Raw genomic sequence first — 18878 nt, 5'->3', positions numbered from 1 at the left:
CTTTGTTTCTTTGATGAGTCTAGTTAAAGGTTTCTCAATCTTGTTTATCTTTTCTAAGAACCAGCTCTTGGATTCATTGATTTTTTTTTTATCATTTTTAAGACTCTATTTCATTTATTTCGGCTCTGATCTTTATTATTTCCTTCCTTCTACTGAGTTTGGACTTTGTTTGTTATTCTTTCTCAAGTTCCTTTAAGTGTGAAGTTAGATTGTTTACTTGAGCTTTTTCTTGTTTTCTGAGATAGACCACTAATGCTATGAATTTCCCTCTTAGAACTGCTTTCCCTGTGTCCCACAGATTTTGGATTGTTGTGTTCTCATTTCCATTTGTTTCAAGGTATCTTTTGATTTCATCTTTGATCTCTTTGTTGACCCATTCATTGCTTAATAACATGTTATTTAGCTTCCATGTCTTTGCATTTTTTTTCAGTGTTCTTTTCGTGATTTATATCTAGTTTCATAGCATTGTGGTCAGAGAAGATGTTTGATGTGATTTCAGTTTTCTTAAATTTATTAAGACTTGTTTTATGCAGTCGTGGCTGGTGTGGCTCAGTGGACTGATTGCTGCCTTGTGAACCAAGGGGTTGCTGGTTTGAACCCAGTCAGGGCACGTGCCTGGGTTGTTGGCCAGGTCCCAAGTGGGAGGTGCACGAGACGCAACCACAATGATGTTTCTTTCCCTCTTTCTCTCTTCCTTCCCCTCTCTCTAAAAATAAATAGATAAAATCTTTTTTAAAAAGACTTGTTTTATGTCTTAACATGTGGCATATCCTAGAAAACATTCCGTGTGTATTTTAAAAGTATGTATATGCTGCTGCTTTGGGGTGAAATGCTCTGAAGATACCAATTAAATTTATTTGATCTAATGTGTCATTGAAGGCCACTGTCTCCTTGTTGATTTTCTGTCTGGAACATTTATCCATCGAAGTCAAAGGAGTGTTAAAGTCCTTGACTATAAGTATATTTCTGTTGCTTTCTCCCTTTATGTCCATTAACATTCGTTTTACATATTTAGGTGCTCCTATGTTGGGTGCATAAATATTTACTAGGGGTATATCCTCTTGTTGAATTGTTCCCTTTATCATTATGTAGTGTTCTGCTTTGTCTCTTACTATACCCTTGGTTTTAAAGTCTATTTTGTCAGATGGAAGTATTGCTACCTAGCTTTTTTTCTCTTTCATTTTCATGAAATATCTTCTTCCATCCCTTTACTTCTAGTCTGTGTGTATCTTTTGAACTGCAGTGGATCTCTTGGAGGCATCATATTTTTGGGTCTTGTTTTCTTATTCTTTCAGCTACCCTATGTCTTTTGGTAGGAGCATTTAAATGATTTACATTTAATGTGATTATTGATAGATATGTATTTAATGCTATTTTATTGTTAGATTACTTTCCTCATTCTTCTTCCTCCTCCTCCTTTCTTCCTCTTTCCTTCCTCCCCTTCCTTCCTTCCTTCCTTCCTTCCTTCTTTCCTTCTTCCTCCTTCTCTCCTCCGCCTCCTGCTTCTTCTTCTTTCCCCTCCTCCTCCTTCCTTCTTCTTCCTTTCTTCCTCTTCCTTATTTCTTCTTCTGTTAACAAACTCCTACATTTTTTTTTCTTGCCTTGGAAGCTCCCTATTTCTCCTTCAATTTTAAATGATAGCCTTGGTTGTAGGGCCTTGCATTTCATCACCTTGAGTATTTCACACCACTCCTTTCTGGCCCAAAATGTTTCTGTTGAGAGATCAGGCGATAGTCTAATTGGTGCTCCCTTTTAGGTAATTACCTGCTTTTCTCTTGCAGCTTTTAGAATTCTCTCCTTACCCATAGCCTTGCTCTTTTAATTATGATACAATTAACCATCTTGGTTTAGGCCTCTTTGTGTCCAAGTTGTTTGGGACTCTGAGCTTCTTGGATTTGTCTGTCTTTTTCCTTCACCAGATTAGGGAAATTTTCAGTCATTATTTCTTCAAATAAGTTCTCAATCCCTTGCTCCCTCTCTTCTCCTTCTGGTATTCCCATGATGTAGATGTTGTTATGCTTCATGTTGTCCCAAAGGTTTCTTAAGCTCTCCTCATTTTTTAAAAAAATATTTTTTCCTTCTGCTGCTCTGCCTGAGTGTTTTTTTTTCTACCTTATTTTCCAAATCACTGATTCAGTTCTCTGCTTCATCTAATCTAACCTACTATTTATTTCTTCTAGTATATTACTTATTTCAGATATTGTATTCTTTATTTCTGACTGGTCCTTTTTAATGGTTTCTGTGTCTTTTTTTCATGCTGTTGGGTATCCTTATAATCATTACTCTAAAATCTCGATCTGAAAAATTGCCTGCCTCTATTTCATCTAATTCTTTTTCTGGAGAATTCTCTTATTTTTTCATTTGGGGCCTGTTTTTTCTGTCTCTCCATTTTGGCTGCCTCTGTCTTTCTTTCTAAGTATTTGGTAGACTCTCAAGACTCTGGTGCAGACCTGAGTCAAACCCTGCCTGTGACTGGCTCTGGGCAACTTGCTGGCAACTATCAGTGATCCACTATATGTGGCTCCCTCTGTTGGGCCTGGGTGTATGCAGAAAGAACCAGGCTGCACTCCAAGGCTGGTTTTTTATCAGCACTGGGTCTGGGGGAGGTTCAACTAAAGTCTGAGAGTTCTCAGCGATCTGCCACTGCTGGCAGGCTTTCTGTAGGGCTAATCAATTAATATCTTCCCACTGTACTTCTCCACAGCAGAGCTTAAGCATCACAGTGCAGGCAGAGTAATCCTGTGAGCAGAGCTGTTGCTTCCCCTCAGGCTGGTGCCACTTGGAGAAGAGTGCTCTATCTGAGAGAGATGGCTCCTGCAGTATGGGGAATGACTGAGCCCAGGGATACTAGCAGCTATTTCTTCAGTTCTCTCCTCAGAACCATGAGCCCTAGACTTTCTTCAAGTATCTCTAGTCCATTCTGCCCTCACTCTGCCAGAGCCCAGGGTACGTGGCTACAAACAGAATTTTGTGCATTGGTCCTTTAAGAGGCTTATGGATCTTCAGCTGTCTATCCCTAGCAAACAGAATCCCTGCTGCTTTTCATAGGTGGGTGTTATCTGGGTTCCTTTCCTACTGTGGTGCTATAGGCTTGGGAGCCCAAGTTGGGGTTTAGACCCCACACTTCTCAGGTGGAAACCCCCAGCTGCTGAAATACCCCTCCAGAACTTTAGTTGCACTCTGTGGGAGCCCAACCAGCCTTCTTGCACCTCTGCACTCTCTACCAGTTACATTGTAGTGGTTTCTTCTGTCTGTACTTGGTTGTAAGGCTTCTGTCCAGTTAATATTCAGGATGATTTTTTCAATAATTTAGTTGTAATTCCTGTTTGGTTCTAGAAGGAGGTTAGTGTAGCTTTCACTTACTTCTCCACTATCTGGGTCCTTAACCATTTTCTTTTTATTGTTGGACATTAAGCTTATGACTGTTATGTCCCTTATGAGCTGAAGAATATCATAAAACAATGCAATTCTCAATACATCACCACATTTTTATATGCATTTGAGTTGCTAGAATCGTATGAAACTTTAAATAGACTTCAGTAATGATGACCAGGAAAAATGTCTTATTTATTTAACCAGTGTTTACTGAGCAGTTCCTGTGTGCTTGCTACTGTGGAGAATTCTAAGAGAAATATGGATGTGGCCCCACATTCTTCCAGTCAGTATTATTGTTAACATGCAAGAAGGGTGCTGAAGTCTGGGTGGTTTCTAACTAGGATGAGCTGTGGATGTGTTGGTGTGGCGGGCACGCAGGTTGTTGAGCTAACGTTTGAAGGATGGATATAATTTTTGGAGTCAAATTTTGTTGATTGTTCTTTGATATCTGCTGTGGTTCACTTCTTACTATCAATTACCTTGGAGGCTACTACAGCAATCTTCTGTCCTGTTTGCTTGCTTTGTTCCTTTATAGAACAACATGATTAATTTTCTTACGCACAGTTATGATGTCATCTCTCTACTCAAAACCCTCCTGGACCTTTTATGTGAATACCAAATTTCTTTTATTTCTTGACAACTGGACATGAAGCCATGAGAATACGTGAGTTCAGTAAGGGTCACAGTACCACAGCCTGGGCACAGGGAGGAGTAGTATATTTTAGGAATAAGTGGAGATCAAAGTCTAAAGCCTGCTGGTTAGGCAAAAAGAATGGAGAATAGGAGAGGAGTTTGTAAACTGTGTCCCTAGGAAGTCTTAGAACAGTTTATTACACTGGTAGGGTTAATCCAGGTTGAAAAAGTTTATAGAGTGATTGAGAAATTGGTGTGGAGTAGTTGTCACAAACTTATTTTGAAATGCTTAAGACTGAAAATTGGTCTGACTACATGTCACATTTTAAAAATTCATGATAGAAATGAGACAGTTTCAAGATAGTAGAATCTTTTTCCAGATTGTCTGGCAGCCTTCCTTCTCTTCAAAACACACATGTACACACACAGCTAGTGATTTTAACTGGAAGGAGTTTAATAATAAAATGATTAGCAGAAATGTATTTACACAAATGTAATATGAGAAATGAAACTTGACTTTCCAAGGTTAAATCCCATGGGTTTTTGTGGATGTCTCCATCTGGGACCTAGTTCATCCTTATCACATATCCCATGGTGCAGGAAGAGTTATTGGTAAACCGTGGTAAAGAAATTCAAGATCATAGAGTGTCATTGTCAAAAGACAATTTAAATGTCATCTTGGCCAATTCTCACATATTACAGACAAGCAGACTGAGATCCAGAGAATGTAATTCCTTTGTTCTTCATCAGAATCCTGTGAAGATGGGGAATCATTGTTGAAATCTTTGTTGCAGCAGATTTGGTATCAGAGAAGGCAATCTATATTAATTTAACTTGAGAGGGCACATATTGTTTTTCAATAGGTAATAACACTAATATATAAATTTAAAAGATATATTAAAGACCCTGGCAGACGTGGCTCAGTTGATTGGAGCATCATCCTGTAAACGGAAAGGTTGTGAGCTCAGTTCCCAGTTAGCGCACATATCTAGGTTGCCGGTTCTGTCCCCGGTTGGGGTGGTAAGGAAGGGAGGTAAGGAATCAATGTTTCTCTTTCTTTTTCTCTATCTCTCCCTTCCTCTCTCTCTGGAATCAATAAATATATCCTCGGGTGAGGATTACAAATATATATTAAAGAATAAATACAGTGCCCTCTTTATGTAAGTAACTAATATTGTTTTCCTGTGTTCTCTCCCACATGCTTTACAGTTGAGCAGATTTTCCTGAAGTACTTCAGGGAGACAGGAAAGAAAGTCTTGCTTTCATAAATACTTAGAAATTTTAGGAATATATCTGTTTCTTTTTTTAATGATAAAAATTGTTATAAAAATTTAAATATATATAAAAATAAAAGAAATAGTGTACCCAACCCTTGGCTTCAACAGTGATCAACTATGGCCCATCTTCCTTCATCTGTATTTTCCTTCCCATATGATTAATTATACTTTCCTTCTACCCTTAGCTTTTTAAAAAATTACATTTTATTGGTTTTCCTATTACAGTTGTCCTAATTTTTCCCTCTTTGCCCACCTCCACCCAGCACCCCCTACTCCCTCAGGAAATTCCCACACCATTTTTCATACCCATGGGTCACATGTATAAGTTCTTCGGTTACTCCATTTCCTATACTGTGTTTTACATCCTTATGGCTGTTCTCTAACTACCTGTTTGTACTTCTTAATCCTCTGCTCTTCACCCATTCCTCCACACACCCTACCACCTGGCAACCATCAAAATGTTCTATCCCTAGGTGGTGTGGCTCAGTGAATTGAGCACTGGCCTGTGGACCAAAGGGTCACCAGTTCAATTCCCAGTCAGGGCACATACCTGGGTTGTAGGCCAGGTGCCTAGTAGGGGGAGCATGAGAGCTAATCACACATTAATGTTTCTTTCCCTTTCTTTCTTCCTCCCTTCCACCCTCTCTAAAAATAAATAAAATATTTTTAAAAAATTCTTCATATGTCTGTGATTCTGTCTCTGTTCTTGTTTGCTTAGCTTGTTTTTTAGATTCAGTTATTGATAGATATGTATTTATTGCCATTTTATTGTTCATCGTTTTGATCTTCTTTTTCTTAAATAAGTCCCTTTAACATTTCATATACTACTAGTTTGGTGACAATGAACTTTTTTAGGTTTTTCTTGTCTGGGAAGATCTCTGTCTGCCTTTTGATTATAAACAATAGCTTTGCTGGGTAGAACAGTGTTGTCTGTAGGTCCCTGCTTTTCATGACTTTGCATAGTTCTTGCCAGTCCCTTCTATCCTGCAAAGTTCTTCTGAGAAATCAGCTGAAAGTCTTTGGGGAACTTCCCTGTAGGTAACTAACTGCTTTTCTCTTGCTCCCTTTAATATTCTCTCTTTATCTTTAACTTTTGGTATTTGAATTATGATATATCTTGAAGTGGGCCTCTTTGCATCCATCTTGTTTGGGACTCTGTGCTTCCTAGACTTGCATGTCTATTCCCTTCACCAAATTAGGGAAGGCCTCTTTCATTATTTTTTCAAATAGATTTCCCATAGCTTGCTCTTTTTCTTACCCTTCTGGAACCTCTATGATGTGAATGTTGGACCTCTTGAAGTTGTCCCAGAGGCTGCTTACACTGTCCTCATTTTTTTTTTTTGGATTCTTCTTTCTTCTTGTTGTTCTGATTGGGTGTTTTTGCTTCCTTATGTTCCAAATTATTGATTTGATTTTTGGCTTCATCCATTCTACTGTTGTTTCCCTGTAAATTGTTTTTTTACTTCAATTAGTATATCCTTTGTGTCTGACTGGATCTTTTTATGCTTTTGAGGTTCTCACTAAGTTCCTTGAGCATCTTTATAACCAGCATCTTTACCACATACGTGATTTGCAAATATGTTTTCCCAGTTTGTGACTTGTCTTTTTATTTTCTTAATGGTGTCTGTTGAAGCACAAAATTTTGAATGTTGATGAAGTGTAATTTACCAGGTTTTTTTCCTGTTTGGATCATGCTTTTGGCATCTTATCTAAGAAATTTTTGCCTAACCTGAAGGTCTTGAAGACTTTCTCCTATTCTAAAAGTATTATAATTTTATTATTACATTAATGTTTTTAATCCATTTTGATTTAATTCTTATATATAGTGTGCGGTAAGGGTCTGAGTTCACCTCTTTGTATGTGAACATCCAGTTGTCTCAGCACTACTTGTGGAAAAATAGTCTTCTTTCCCTACTGAGTTGCCTTGACATCTTTTTTGAAAATCACTTGACTGTGAATAAAGGGTTTATTTCTGCAGTCCATTCTGTTCTGTTGATATGTATGTTCTTATGCCAGTACTACATGGAATGTTTTTTAAAATAGGGGAGTCATATATAGTCTTATAAAGACATGATTACATGACTCAGATAGCTAAATATGTGTTACAGTGGCACCTTTTAGATAGTGTCTAGCATCTTATTTATCTGAGTTTGTGGGGCAAGCATATTCAGAAGCATTTTAGTTCCTTAAAGTTGCAGTACTTTCATGTTTTGCAGCCTTCTGATATGTTTATTCCCTGGGTACAGAATAACTCCTGTCTAGCTGCTTATCGTCCATCTCAATGCTCTTTCCTGCTCTTTCCTACTGGACTACCTGTCCAGTAGGTTCAAACTGTTATATCGATTGCTGCCTGATTGTAATAGTTTTGTGACCTTGGTAATGTCATTTTACTTTCCTGGGCCTTAATTTTCTCATCTGTAAAGTGAGAAAATTGAATTACTGAATTTTATCTTATTACTTTTCCAATCTCAGTCATTGGTATTTGAATATTTCCAAGGCATGTGTAAGTTCATCTCTTTTAACTGATGAAAAAAATTGTTCCATTTAAGAGAGAATTGAAAGAGCTTGTATTTTGGGGGTAAGTAGAGCATCACCAGGGGATCAAGACATGTATTGTTGGAAAGGTAGTCCTGGCAAACATTTTATCATGTACATAGGTGTGTAGGACAGATGAAACCATCATAGGCATAGGCTCTCACATGCTTTTGTGATTAAAAAGGAGAGAAAGAGTGATTTCTGTTACAAAGAAATAGCCATTTTTATGAACTTGCCAAGAAGAATGGTCCTTGCTGATGAAATCCTTGAAGCTTTGCATATGGCTAACCCTCTACTTGATTGATACTTAAAAGTGTAGGTCCCATTGGCAGGCTTCTTTCAACATTTTCCATCCTTTAAATGTTTTTTTTTTTTTCCTTTGGCATTTGAATGCTTTTATTTTCTTCATAAAATATTCCAAGTTTGGGAAGGTGGGGGCCTTTTTGCACAGTTGAAGTTATTCCAAGTTTCACTCCCCTGAAGAATTGGCTTTCTGTTCCTTGAAGCTTTCAATTGCCACATCTGCTGCTTTATTTCCACTCAGTAAGTTAGAACATGTTTTCATTTAGTCACTGATTTGGGGCTTTGTAAAAATCTGAAGGAAATTAGTAAGTAGACCATAATATCTATGAATAATATTTTGCATGGAAATTTCTAGGCATAATGAAGTAAGAGGATAAATATCTTTAGAGGTTAGAGTTTTGGATGAAGAGAGCAAGAAACTGAGATTTAGCAAATCAGTGTCAGAAAATGCACATCTTTCAACAGGTTTAATAAACACTGGAAATTATTACTGTTTTTGGAATTTAGGATTAAATGGCAGTTTCTTTCCTGAACTTTTAAACTCTTCTTTCAGGATTTGGGTATGTATTATTTTTTTCATGATTACACTTATAAAATTTTTGATTTGATAAAGCCTTGCTGATATCTGGTGTCTCACCTCATTAACTGTAAGATGTCATGAATAAAGCTGTAATTTCTTCACGAGTGTGGTGGCTTTTAATGTCTGTGGAAAAAGTGTTCTTCTCCTTTCTCTTCTTTCCTTCTGTGCCCTTAATGGGAAAGCAGTTGTTACTATGAACAGGTACATTGTCATCTTTTGCATGTCTACACTAGATTATTCAGCCAATGTATTTTTTCAATTTCACTTGGCATTAAGGTGTAGTTTTTCTTTTCTTTTTTCTTTAAAAAAAAAAGAACATTGATTAGAGCATGCTGGATAAAATATTTGAATCTAATATAAGGTCATGAATGAACTAAAAATATTATAAGAAGAGATTTTTTTTTACTGAATTCAATTCGTTATTGACACACTATGTGAATACTTACTAAACACAAGGCAGTGTATTTATGTGCTGTGGGAATAGTGAAAGGTGAATCTCATATAAAATTGGTAGACTGAAGCTAGATTAATATCTCCTACCATTAAAGGAAATGAACACAGAGTATAAACACATGGAAGAGATTTTTCAGCAGCATCCAAACAAGAGAAGATGCATGAGCTAATGTCATTTTTACTTTGGAAAGATAGGCAACAAAGGAAAACCCTGAGGCTGTGGGTATACTCTCAACTGCCTGTCTCCCTTCAGAAGCCATGAGAGGGAGTAGGTGAATCTTAAGATTTCTTACTGCTACTCCAAATCTGGAGTGAAGTGAAGTGAGTAGGTACTGTTAGTTTTCCCTTCTCTTGACTGAGAGTCAGTGAACATGACTTCTGGAAGGAGAGGGCAGAAGCTGAAAAAGTGAATAGTCATAGCTGGTATCCTGATAGGTGGGGTTGGGGAAAGGTCCAAAATTTCATGCAGAACCGAGGGAACAAACTGAAGTCTGAGAAGTCCCTCCTAGGCCATTGATATACCTGAAGACTTGGAAGAATATACTCTGCTACAGGATCTTTCATGTTATTTTGGTATTTCCTTTATATTTCAAAATAACACATTTGTAGAACCTCTTATTGACATTTCAGTGTTAGCCATCATCTATAGTCTCCCCCCCCAAGCATTTTTCCCCTCTTCCACTCTCTCAGTATAGTTATATTATACTTTTTGTCAGATTAATAATTATTGTTTGTATATTATGGCTATGCGAGCCATATGGTAAATTATTTACTTTGCTTCTTGCACAGTGTTTTTCATTTGCCTTGGAGTGAGTAATCAGCTTGGTTTTTTTTTTTTCAATGTACTTGCCCCTGAATCAACTTTAGACTGTCTCAATTTTTCGAAGTTCTTATGAAATTCTGACATATCAGGTATTAATCTTTTTGAAGAAATCTAAAGTGATTGTTTTTCCATGTGTGTTACATAGTTTTTATCATGGCATCTCCTTACAGTGTTATTCAAGGATTCCTCCCTCTTTCTCCCATGTTGGATCTCATTTATCTTGTATCCATGTCACGCTTTTTCTTGCTTTATTCTCTTGTTTTGGTAGGAAACATCCTTGAGTAGCTTTCTTGGACAGGATGCATGGAGCTTAATTTGAGACTCTGAATGTCTAAGAAATATCTTTAATTGAACCATCATGCAGACTGCTGGTTTAGGTATACAATTTTTGTGGAAATAAGTTTTCCTTAGGATTTTTATGGCATTTACTAATGAATTCTAGCTTCCAGTGGTATATTGAGAAGTATATTGAGAAATTTGTGGAATCTTCTAACTCTAGTATTTTAAAATTTCATGTTGATGTGTCTTGCCATGGATCTATTATTTTTTCCATTGTCTTGAGTACTCAGTGGACTCTTTTACTTAGAAAGTCATATTCTTCATTTCTGGGAAATTTTCTTGAACTAGTTAATTGATTTCTTCCTGCTATTTGCTCTATTTCTCTTTGTGGACTTTTTATTTGGATATTACTGTACTTGCTTAAGCTTTCCCTTTCTGCTATCATGTTTTTAATTTCCAAGTGTTCTTTTTAATTTTTTGAATGTTCTTTTTTCAGTAGTATCCCATTATTTCATCTTTGCAAATAACATCTCTCTCTCAAGGTATTCCCTGATGACTCTATTTAAAATTTCATCCCTAGCTCTGACCCTATTATCTGTCTTCTAGTAGAATATAAGTTTCATGAGGGTAGAGATTTTTTTCATTGGTATTTTTACCAGCACCTCAGTGTCTAGCACATAGTAAATTTTTAAACATTTCTGGAATAAATTGAATGATCATTCTGACAGTATTAATAATATGCATTTAAAGTTTCTTTGAGGTTATTTTTTTTCTATTTTTATTGCTCTATCTGAAGTTAGGAGCTTTTCTGCAGGTATTTGGGAATACTTCCTCATATGCTTATATTTAAGAAGAGGGGGCTAAAAAGCTGACTGGAATTAAAAAATAAATGGATGGGAAAGGAAACCCACCTCTCAAGCTTACAAATATTGTTGCAAAAATCCTGAACAATATCTTTGCCAACTAAATCTATCAGCTGGGATTTTCCTAGGTCTTCAAGGGTGGGTTAGTATTAAAAAAAATCCATAATATAATTTATCATGTCAACAAATTATAAGGAAAAAAAATTATACCATCATCTCAGTGGATGGAGATGCAGCTTTGGTTAAAATTCAACAAGTTATCATGAAAAAAATCTCAAAGTAAAAATAGATGGGAATTTTTATAGCCCGTCAAAGGGTATCTACAACAAACCTAAAGCAAACACCACATTTAATAGTGAAATAGTGAAAGCCTTACCTTTGAGATAAGGAAGACAAGAATGCCCTTATCACAAGGGTGTCAAACTCATTTTCACTGGGGGTGGGGGGATGGGGTGTGGGGGTGCCACATCAGCCTCGCTGTTGCCTTCAAAGGGCCAAAATAATTTTAGGACTGTAAAAATGTAACTACCCCTTAACAGTTAGGGAGTTGAAATTACATTCAGCCCTTTGAAGGCAACCAACCACAAGTTTGATGTGGCCCCAGGTGAAAATGAGTTTGACACCCCTGCCTTATCACCATTGTAATTCAACTTTATGTAGATGTTCTAGCCAGGTAAGTAAAATAAAAAACAAAAAATAAAGATACTGAAAAGAGGAAACAAAACTGTGACTACTTGTGGATGATACAATTTTATTCACATGTATATTTAGAAACAGACCCTCACATCATCTTTTACCAAAATAGGGTATTTTTTTTAATTAAGTAATGGTAAAAATGCAATTAGACATGAATCTAGATGTGGATCCTGTTTCTAGTAACTCTCAGGGTGGTAAGCAGGGACAGCCAGTCACATGATTTTCTTCTCTCTCAGAGATCACTGTCTTTTGTTGCCTGATTTCCGAGTGTCTTGAAAACTGTTTTATATGTTTTGTTTTAGTGTCTTAAATTGTTTATTATTAAAGAATATATGTTAATTTTTGGCTCTTTCAAATGGGAGAGTAAATCGGGTCTCTTACTCCATCTTGACTGGAAGCAGAAATCAATTTCATTGAATAGCATTATTTCTTAGTCTTCTTTTGTTAATAAAGGGTTATTTGAACAAATACTTTATTCTGGTACAAGGCCTTTTCCTTATAAGCAGGTATAGATTTTTTTGTTTGTATTTGCATTTTGTTTTTTAAAGTAACTTGTAATTTAAAGGCCCAGTCCCTGAGGACGCATAGCATAGGGGTGCTGATGAGGATATTCCTGAGGCTTTTGTCATTCTCTGTTGCTATGTGCTTTGTTATTGAAGGCTGTTTAAGGTCTCATCATCTCTGAAGTTTTGACCAACTGATGTATTTCATAAGTTTTAGTGGAAGACAGATTGAGACAAACCATTGATGGGCCCACAGTTATACCATACTTGTGCACTGGCTCAGAATGAAAATCTCTATGAAATTACCGAGTTACCTTTGTGGAAAGCCCTGAACTCCATCTTCTAGCTTGTCTGATCTAGCTAAGTCAAATCAAAAGTGACTTGCAAAAACTTCAGTGTTCATAGCACATTGCTATGGTTTATCTGTAAGGTACAGAAAATTGTCTAAATATTAGCACACATTACAGATTTGCACATAAAGCAATTATGTATAGTTATATTGAGCACACTGCGCTTTTCTAAGGAGTTTGTAAAAAATGTGGTTTAAATTGCTGGTATGTGTTAATAAACTTATTTCTTTGTGATTATGAACTTTATAATTCAATAGCAGATGTTTATTTTCATGAAGCTACAATTCATACAGTTTGGCTAAAATAAAATTTCCTTTATATCTCGCAAAATTAAAAAAAAATTAGACTGAAAGTTTCTTTCAAAAGACCCTTCATATGGGCCAGCCAGGTTATTTTAGAAACAGATTTAATTATCAATGATAATTAGGATTAGGGATACAAAAGAAAATTGAGATCTTTGAGGAATCCATAAATATAATTTTAGTCTATCACTTTGAGCCTCTCCTACTGCTGCTGGACCTACTCACTCACAGGGTAGTATTGCTGCTTCATTGGGATTCTGGCTCTCAGTTTCTGCAGCCTACTTGCTAAGCCAATGAGCAGTGTAATGGCCCAGAGCTAGGGAGAAAAAAGGACCTAAATTATTTGAAACTAAAAAATTAATAGCAGAATAATGAGTGATCCACTGTTTTTCCTCTGCTGGATTCTAGTCCTTTGATCAGAGTGTGTCTTTCTCTACCATTTTACACCTTAATCACAACAGCCTATATAAATATTTCCTATATAAATACTTGGATTTTGGATAGCATGAAAATGGAAAGGATTAGAAAAAGCATGTACTCTTTTTTTTTTAAAAAAATATTAAGCCTTCAGATGGATTTTGTTTAATTGTTATCCTTACCCAAGGACACTTTTTCATTGTTTTTTAAGAGGGAGGGAGGAAGAGACAGAGAGAAACAGAGAAACATCAATCAGGTGCCCTCTCATTCATGTCTGGACTGGGGATTGAACCCAGAACCTTGGTATGTGCCCTGACTGGGAATTGAACCCACGATCTTTGGTCTGTGGGATGACGTACTAACCAACTGAGCCACAGTGGCTAGGGCAAGCCTCCAGATGGATTTTAAAAACTTAAACATGTTGAATGCTATTGCTATTTCTAGTTAACAAGTAGAAGGGTGTTTTGTTTTTGGTGGTTCTTAACAGTATACGTTTTTCTTTTCAGCTACTAAGTCAGGATTGTTACCCCCGCCGCCTGCGCTCCCTCCGAGACCTTGTCCATCACAGGTAGGAGACATGTTGATTTCTGTTAACTGCTGGGTAGTAGAGAAGTTGTCTTACCACTGTCCTTCCTTTGCAAGGTTGGATTGCCACAGAACTGGCTAGTCAGGTTTCCAAGAGAGCAGAAAGTAGTTCAGTTTCTTCTTATCCAACCAGTCCCCCTAAACTCATGTGGAAAAGGGAAAGTTTCCTCAATAAGCAACCAAGCAAATGTGTACTAGTTTATACTTGGTTGTAGAGGGTATCCATCTCCTACAGGTCTCTCCCCTCCCCATCGTTGGAGTCAGAGTGTCTCTGTGTACAGGAAGACAGTGATTCATTGCACTGGCAATTGAGGCTTTCACCATGTCCCCTTAAGGAGCACCTAGATGAGATGAGGCTCTGGATTTGCACCAACAGTAATCCTGGACTTTGTCACAGCAAAATTAGTGGGCATTCTGCCAGCTGCTGCTTTCAAACTGGGGCTTGGGAGCCACCTGGATGAATGAGTGGAAGACCTGTCTGAAAGGGCCTTTGTGACCAGTCTCCTTATCTTTCTCCTGCTGTGCAAGAGCCAATAGTTACTTCCTGGTTGTGAAATGCACTGCTGCTATCAGCAGTCCTCATCTGAGCTGCTTTACGTGGGCTTCCTGCCTGCTTTGGGGTTTAAGTGATGGAAGATCTGATGGGAACTGGGAATTCTCAAGTCACTGTTAATGTATGAGACCGCTTCTTTGTCTACCAGATTTCCCATCACACGCAAACAGTGAGCCCAGCGCTTAACCCAAGCCTTCAACTCAGCTGTCTAACTATGGAGATCTTAGACTGCAGAAACAGGTGTGGAAGATATGCAGGCAGAAAGCCCCATGCCACCTCTCTCCCCTCACTCCCCACCTTTTGTTCACTATAAGTGGGGCACACACGTTCAAAAGAGGAGGTCCTGTCCAATAAACACACAATTGTCTTTAGTCTTTGTGCAGGATTCAATTCTGAATATTGGCCCCAGGAAAAACTCACCTAACTACCTGTATGGGGCACCTGAATAGTCTTTTTCCCAAACTACTAGTGGGAAAACAGTCTTTTGGAAGACATTACTAGGGCTCTGTGGTAAGACACATTTGCAGGCTGCTGGGAGATTCCTGCTCTGGGAGATTCCCAGTGCATATGAGCCCATGAAAAGCTTTGAAGTTCTACAGTAAAGAAACCTGGTCAATTTTGTTAAAGCTGGCAATTTCCTCGCTTGTGTGACCATTCATCTCTTTATTTATAAAATACCTATTAATATCTGGAGGGCTTAGTGGTTAGGAAACATTATTATACACCAGTCTTAAGGTATTGGTAAGAACATTTCCCAACCTCTTTCATCTGTCACCTCATCTCTATATTATGTGATTAAAGTTAAATTTTTATATCTGATGCCAATAGTTTTTTCTAGAAGGGCTGAAAGTGAAAAAGAAAGTTTACTGCACATTAGCTTGGGATTTCAAATTGTTGTTTTCAGTTTATTGTTTTCTTCCTCTTCTTTTCTTCCTTTCTTTTTAGCAGAACTTAAATTTAATCATAGGTCTCCTATTTCCAGTACCGTATGGCAATTTTGCTAAATAGACAGTGTTACCTCTTTTTCTCCTCACTTAGGTGACCATCCTTCTTGTTTTCTCTCTCATGAGGTCATTTTTACCACTAAACACTCTAAAGTCGCCTGCAAGGTTACTTATTTTAGTGTTCCTTTGTATATATGGACAATCTTCCTGACTTTGGGAAAAATTGTATATACTACAGGGATGACAGGGTGGGGCAAAAGTAGTTTACAGTTGTTTGTATGGAAAATAATATAATAATTAAGAAATAGTAATATATGAATAAACTGTTTTGTGTACTCACAACTGTAAACTCCTTTTGCCTTACCCTATACTTAACTACAGAGATTTCTTTTACAGGGCTTAAACTGTAGTACCTAGGGTAGAAACCAGGAAACCTGGTATAATTAAAATCATTATATTTATTAGTAATTTTTAGAAGAGATTAATAGAAAATGTGTTTAGATTATTCTTGGACTTAAAATTTTCATGTTATTTAACTTGCTAAATGGGGAAAACTAGACTATAATAAACAAGAAAACATTTTATTCTCTAGAAAGAAACACTTTTTAAAACTGTGCGGCCAGTGATGTACTTGTAGGTTTAAAGTATATAAGAGAAAAGAGTTTGTGTGTTTGCAGCTATGCACACAAAGGTATATTTTGATTATTTCTACATACACCAAAAGTGTATCTCTACTGTTACCGAGAGAGAGAGATGAGGTATAAGTTTTCAGCATAAAACACCATTTATCTGGCCTCTACTTATACCAAGCACCACTGTGATATGAACATCTGGATTAAGTTATACAAATGGGGCCCTGGCGTTAGGAGAAGGAATACATTCAAAGGAACAGATCTTTTTATTTTTCATACTGTAGGTAAGATCAAGAAGGACCCATTGACTGTATGAAGAATCAAATGGTTGGGGTCCCACGTTTTCCTGTGGACAGGCTAGAGAGCAGGGCATGGTATTTTGGCTTAGCTCAGAAGAGGTGGCACACTTGAACAAAAAAAGACTGATTCATAGCATAAATGACTAAAAGGTAATTAAGGTTAACTGTTTCATAGGGAGCAGTATTAAAATGAGAGTTAGTTGAACTTATTAGCTCACTGTGCACATATAAACTGAAATGCCTGCCATCTACAGTGTTGGTGCTTATCATGTAGGTTGGTTCTCTGCTAGGGGCCTGTTTGGTACTTCAGTACGTAAATCCCTTTAATGGTGTTGATACCATGCCAGATTTCTTATGGCAATTGTGATAGAGCTGCAGCTTCAGTGTAATTATCTTTACTAAAGACAAGGTTTTTTGATATAAAGCATAATCTTTTCAGTTTTATATTAGTACCATATTTGATGAATTGGGGCTCCCTGCAGACTAATGTACTCAGAATTTTCCTATTTATACCACTATTGTCTCACAGTATGACGGCAGCTGTTCCTCACCAGCAGTCTGATGAGTACTAAAGTAGCACTATAAGATGAAAGCACTGTGGAAGAAGCATTTTATCAATACTTTTAAGCTTAGAGAGACAGAGGAGGACTTTGTGGAATGGCTGAGGTGACCAATGAAATGAGTTTTAAAGAAACAAGGGAACTTTTCTTTTTAGGTAACTGAGACATTCAGAGCTTTACTGTAGAGAAAAAAACAAATGCAAAGAAACAGGCATGTAAAGAGGTCTCCGTGTGTTCTAGGAATTTCCCAGAATTTGAAAGCTGTGAGATTTTAGGGGAGAGATACTTAGTATTTGGAGGTGGCAGTGAAAAAACCAAGTGGCCTGCTCACTGCAGCCCTGCTGGTACCAGAGCTGTGGGAGAGGAAGGGCCTCCTGATGAGAGTTCTGTCTGGGGAGCAGCCCCTGAAGACTGAGCACAGGGTGTCACTTAGCCCATGGGTACTAAGCCTTGTGTACACTGTAGTCATCTGGGGGCTTTAAGCCTACTGAGGTCTGGGTCCCACCCCCAGAGATATTGGTGTGGGATGAGGCCCAGGAACTGGGAGCTTTAAGAAGCTCTCCAAGTGATTCTGAAATGCAGCCAGGATTGAGAAGCACTGAAGAGGAAGGATTGCAGAAGAGGAAGGATTGCTCAGTAAAGAAGCTGAGAATCTAGGGGATTTGTTGATGCTGTACCATGAATTCTTCAAGGGCACAGTGGAAAGTTTTCTTGAGTTGAAGAGGGTGGGAAGTGGTTAAAGGGTATACTTAGATCCTATGGGGACAAGAACCCAGATCCCGACAGTGGCCTAGGAATCTTGGGCTTCTTGTGATTACTGACATCAACAGTCTCAGAGGGCACTATGGGAAGGTCTTGCTGGAAGGACTAGTCACTTTGTGCCATAGATCCTGTATGTACTGTTGTGAAGGACTAGCCATGAACACAGATGGCTAATCTCTCATCTAACTGGCATGTGCCTAGAATCATGTCCTTAAGGCAGTACTGAACCCCACAGGAACATGCTGGGCATGCTGCTTTATTTCAAAGCCAGATTTCTTTAGATAAAACTTTTTATAAAATATTGCCTTCATTTCATTTGGAAGGAAAGATTGAGGCTCATGTAAACTCATATGGCCATTTGTAGGCCCTGAACTTTTGAAATATTTGACAGTCTGTACTTTAAAAAAATACCCTGTCCTTGTAAATTAATATCCTATCACTTCAAGTATTCTTTCCATAACTTAATATACAGCTGATGATATAAAATGGTAAATTCTCCTGGGAGAAATTAAAAGTTTTAGAGCTCTTCCTTTTTTTTTTTTTGGACATTACTGGTGATTATGTAAGTCTCTTACTAGGGTTATCTAATACATTTGTAAGATGTAAATTTGATTAAAGTATAAGATGCATGCTGAATCCATTTTAACAATACTAAATCTACTTTTAAGAGTGCAAAATGAAGTATCTCAATTGGCAATTTTCCAACATCTACAAGAACACAGGAAGCAACATTCTTTAAACAATGTGGAAATGTCATTTCTTCTAAAATTTCATGGCGTTTTTCTTTATCACATAAAACTCAGTGGGCATATATCAAATACTGTGGGACCTTTTGCTATAATATATTCAAGTGGCCCTATGTAGTATACATTAGTTACCGAATTACTTTTAATACACTGGCTATATAGAGTAAGTATATTTGTGAGCTTTCTAAAGTATATACAACATCCTGATTTTCACTCATCAAAATATAAATTTAGCATATGTGGTATAGGTATTTCAAGAGGTATTATAGGTAATATCAAGAGGTATTTCTCTTTGTATTCATGTACTAGAAACTCAGTAATTACTCTGAAGAGAATATGCAAACATACATCACCTAATATACCACCTTCATTTCCTTCCAAAGTGTTACTCTGTTCATTTTCTTCCAA

At 37.3% G+C, this 18878-nt stretch overlaps 1 protein-coding gene across 8 annotated transcripts in view; it reads left to right on the top strand.

The window, feature by feature from the left end:
• REPS2 (RALBP1 associated Eps domain containing 2) overlaps positions 1–18878 on the top strand; it is a 202868-nt gene that overhangs the window by 129463 nt on the left and 54527 nt on the right. For all 8 annotated transcript variants that reach the window (XM_045856066.1, XM_045856067.1, XM_045856065.1 and 5 more), the window contains one exon: positions 13896–13957. In XM_045856066.1, coding sequence (XP_045712022.1) covers positions 13896–13957 — 62 coding nt within the window. The remainder of the gene's footprint in view (positions 1–13895; positions 13958–18878) is intronic.

The sequence above is a fragment of the Phyllostomus hastatus genome, unplaced genomic scaffold, assembly GCF_019186645.2.
Source record: "Phyllostomus hastatus isolate PE091 unplaced genomic scaffold, TTU_PhHast_1.1 phas_scaffold_12, whole genome shotgun sequence".
NCBI classification, from domain to species: domain Eukaryota; kingdom Metazoa; phylum Chordata; class Mammalia; order Chiroptera; family Phyllostomidae; genus Phyllostomus; species Phyllostomus hastatus.
This window is presented reverse-complemented; position numbering and strand designations above follow the sequence as displayed.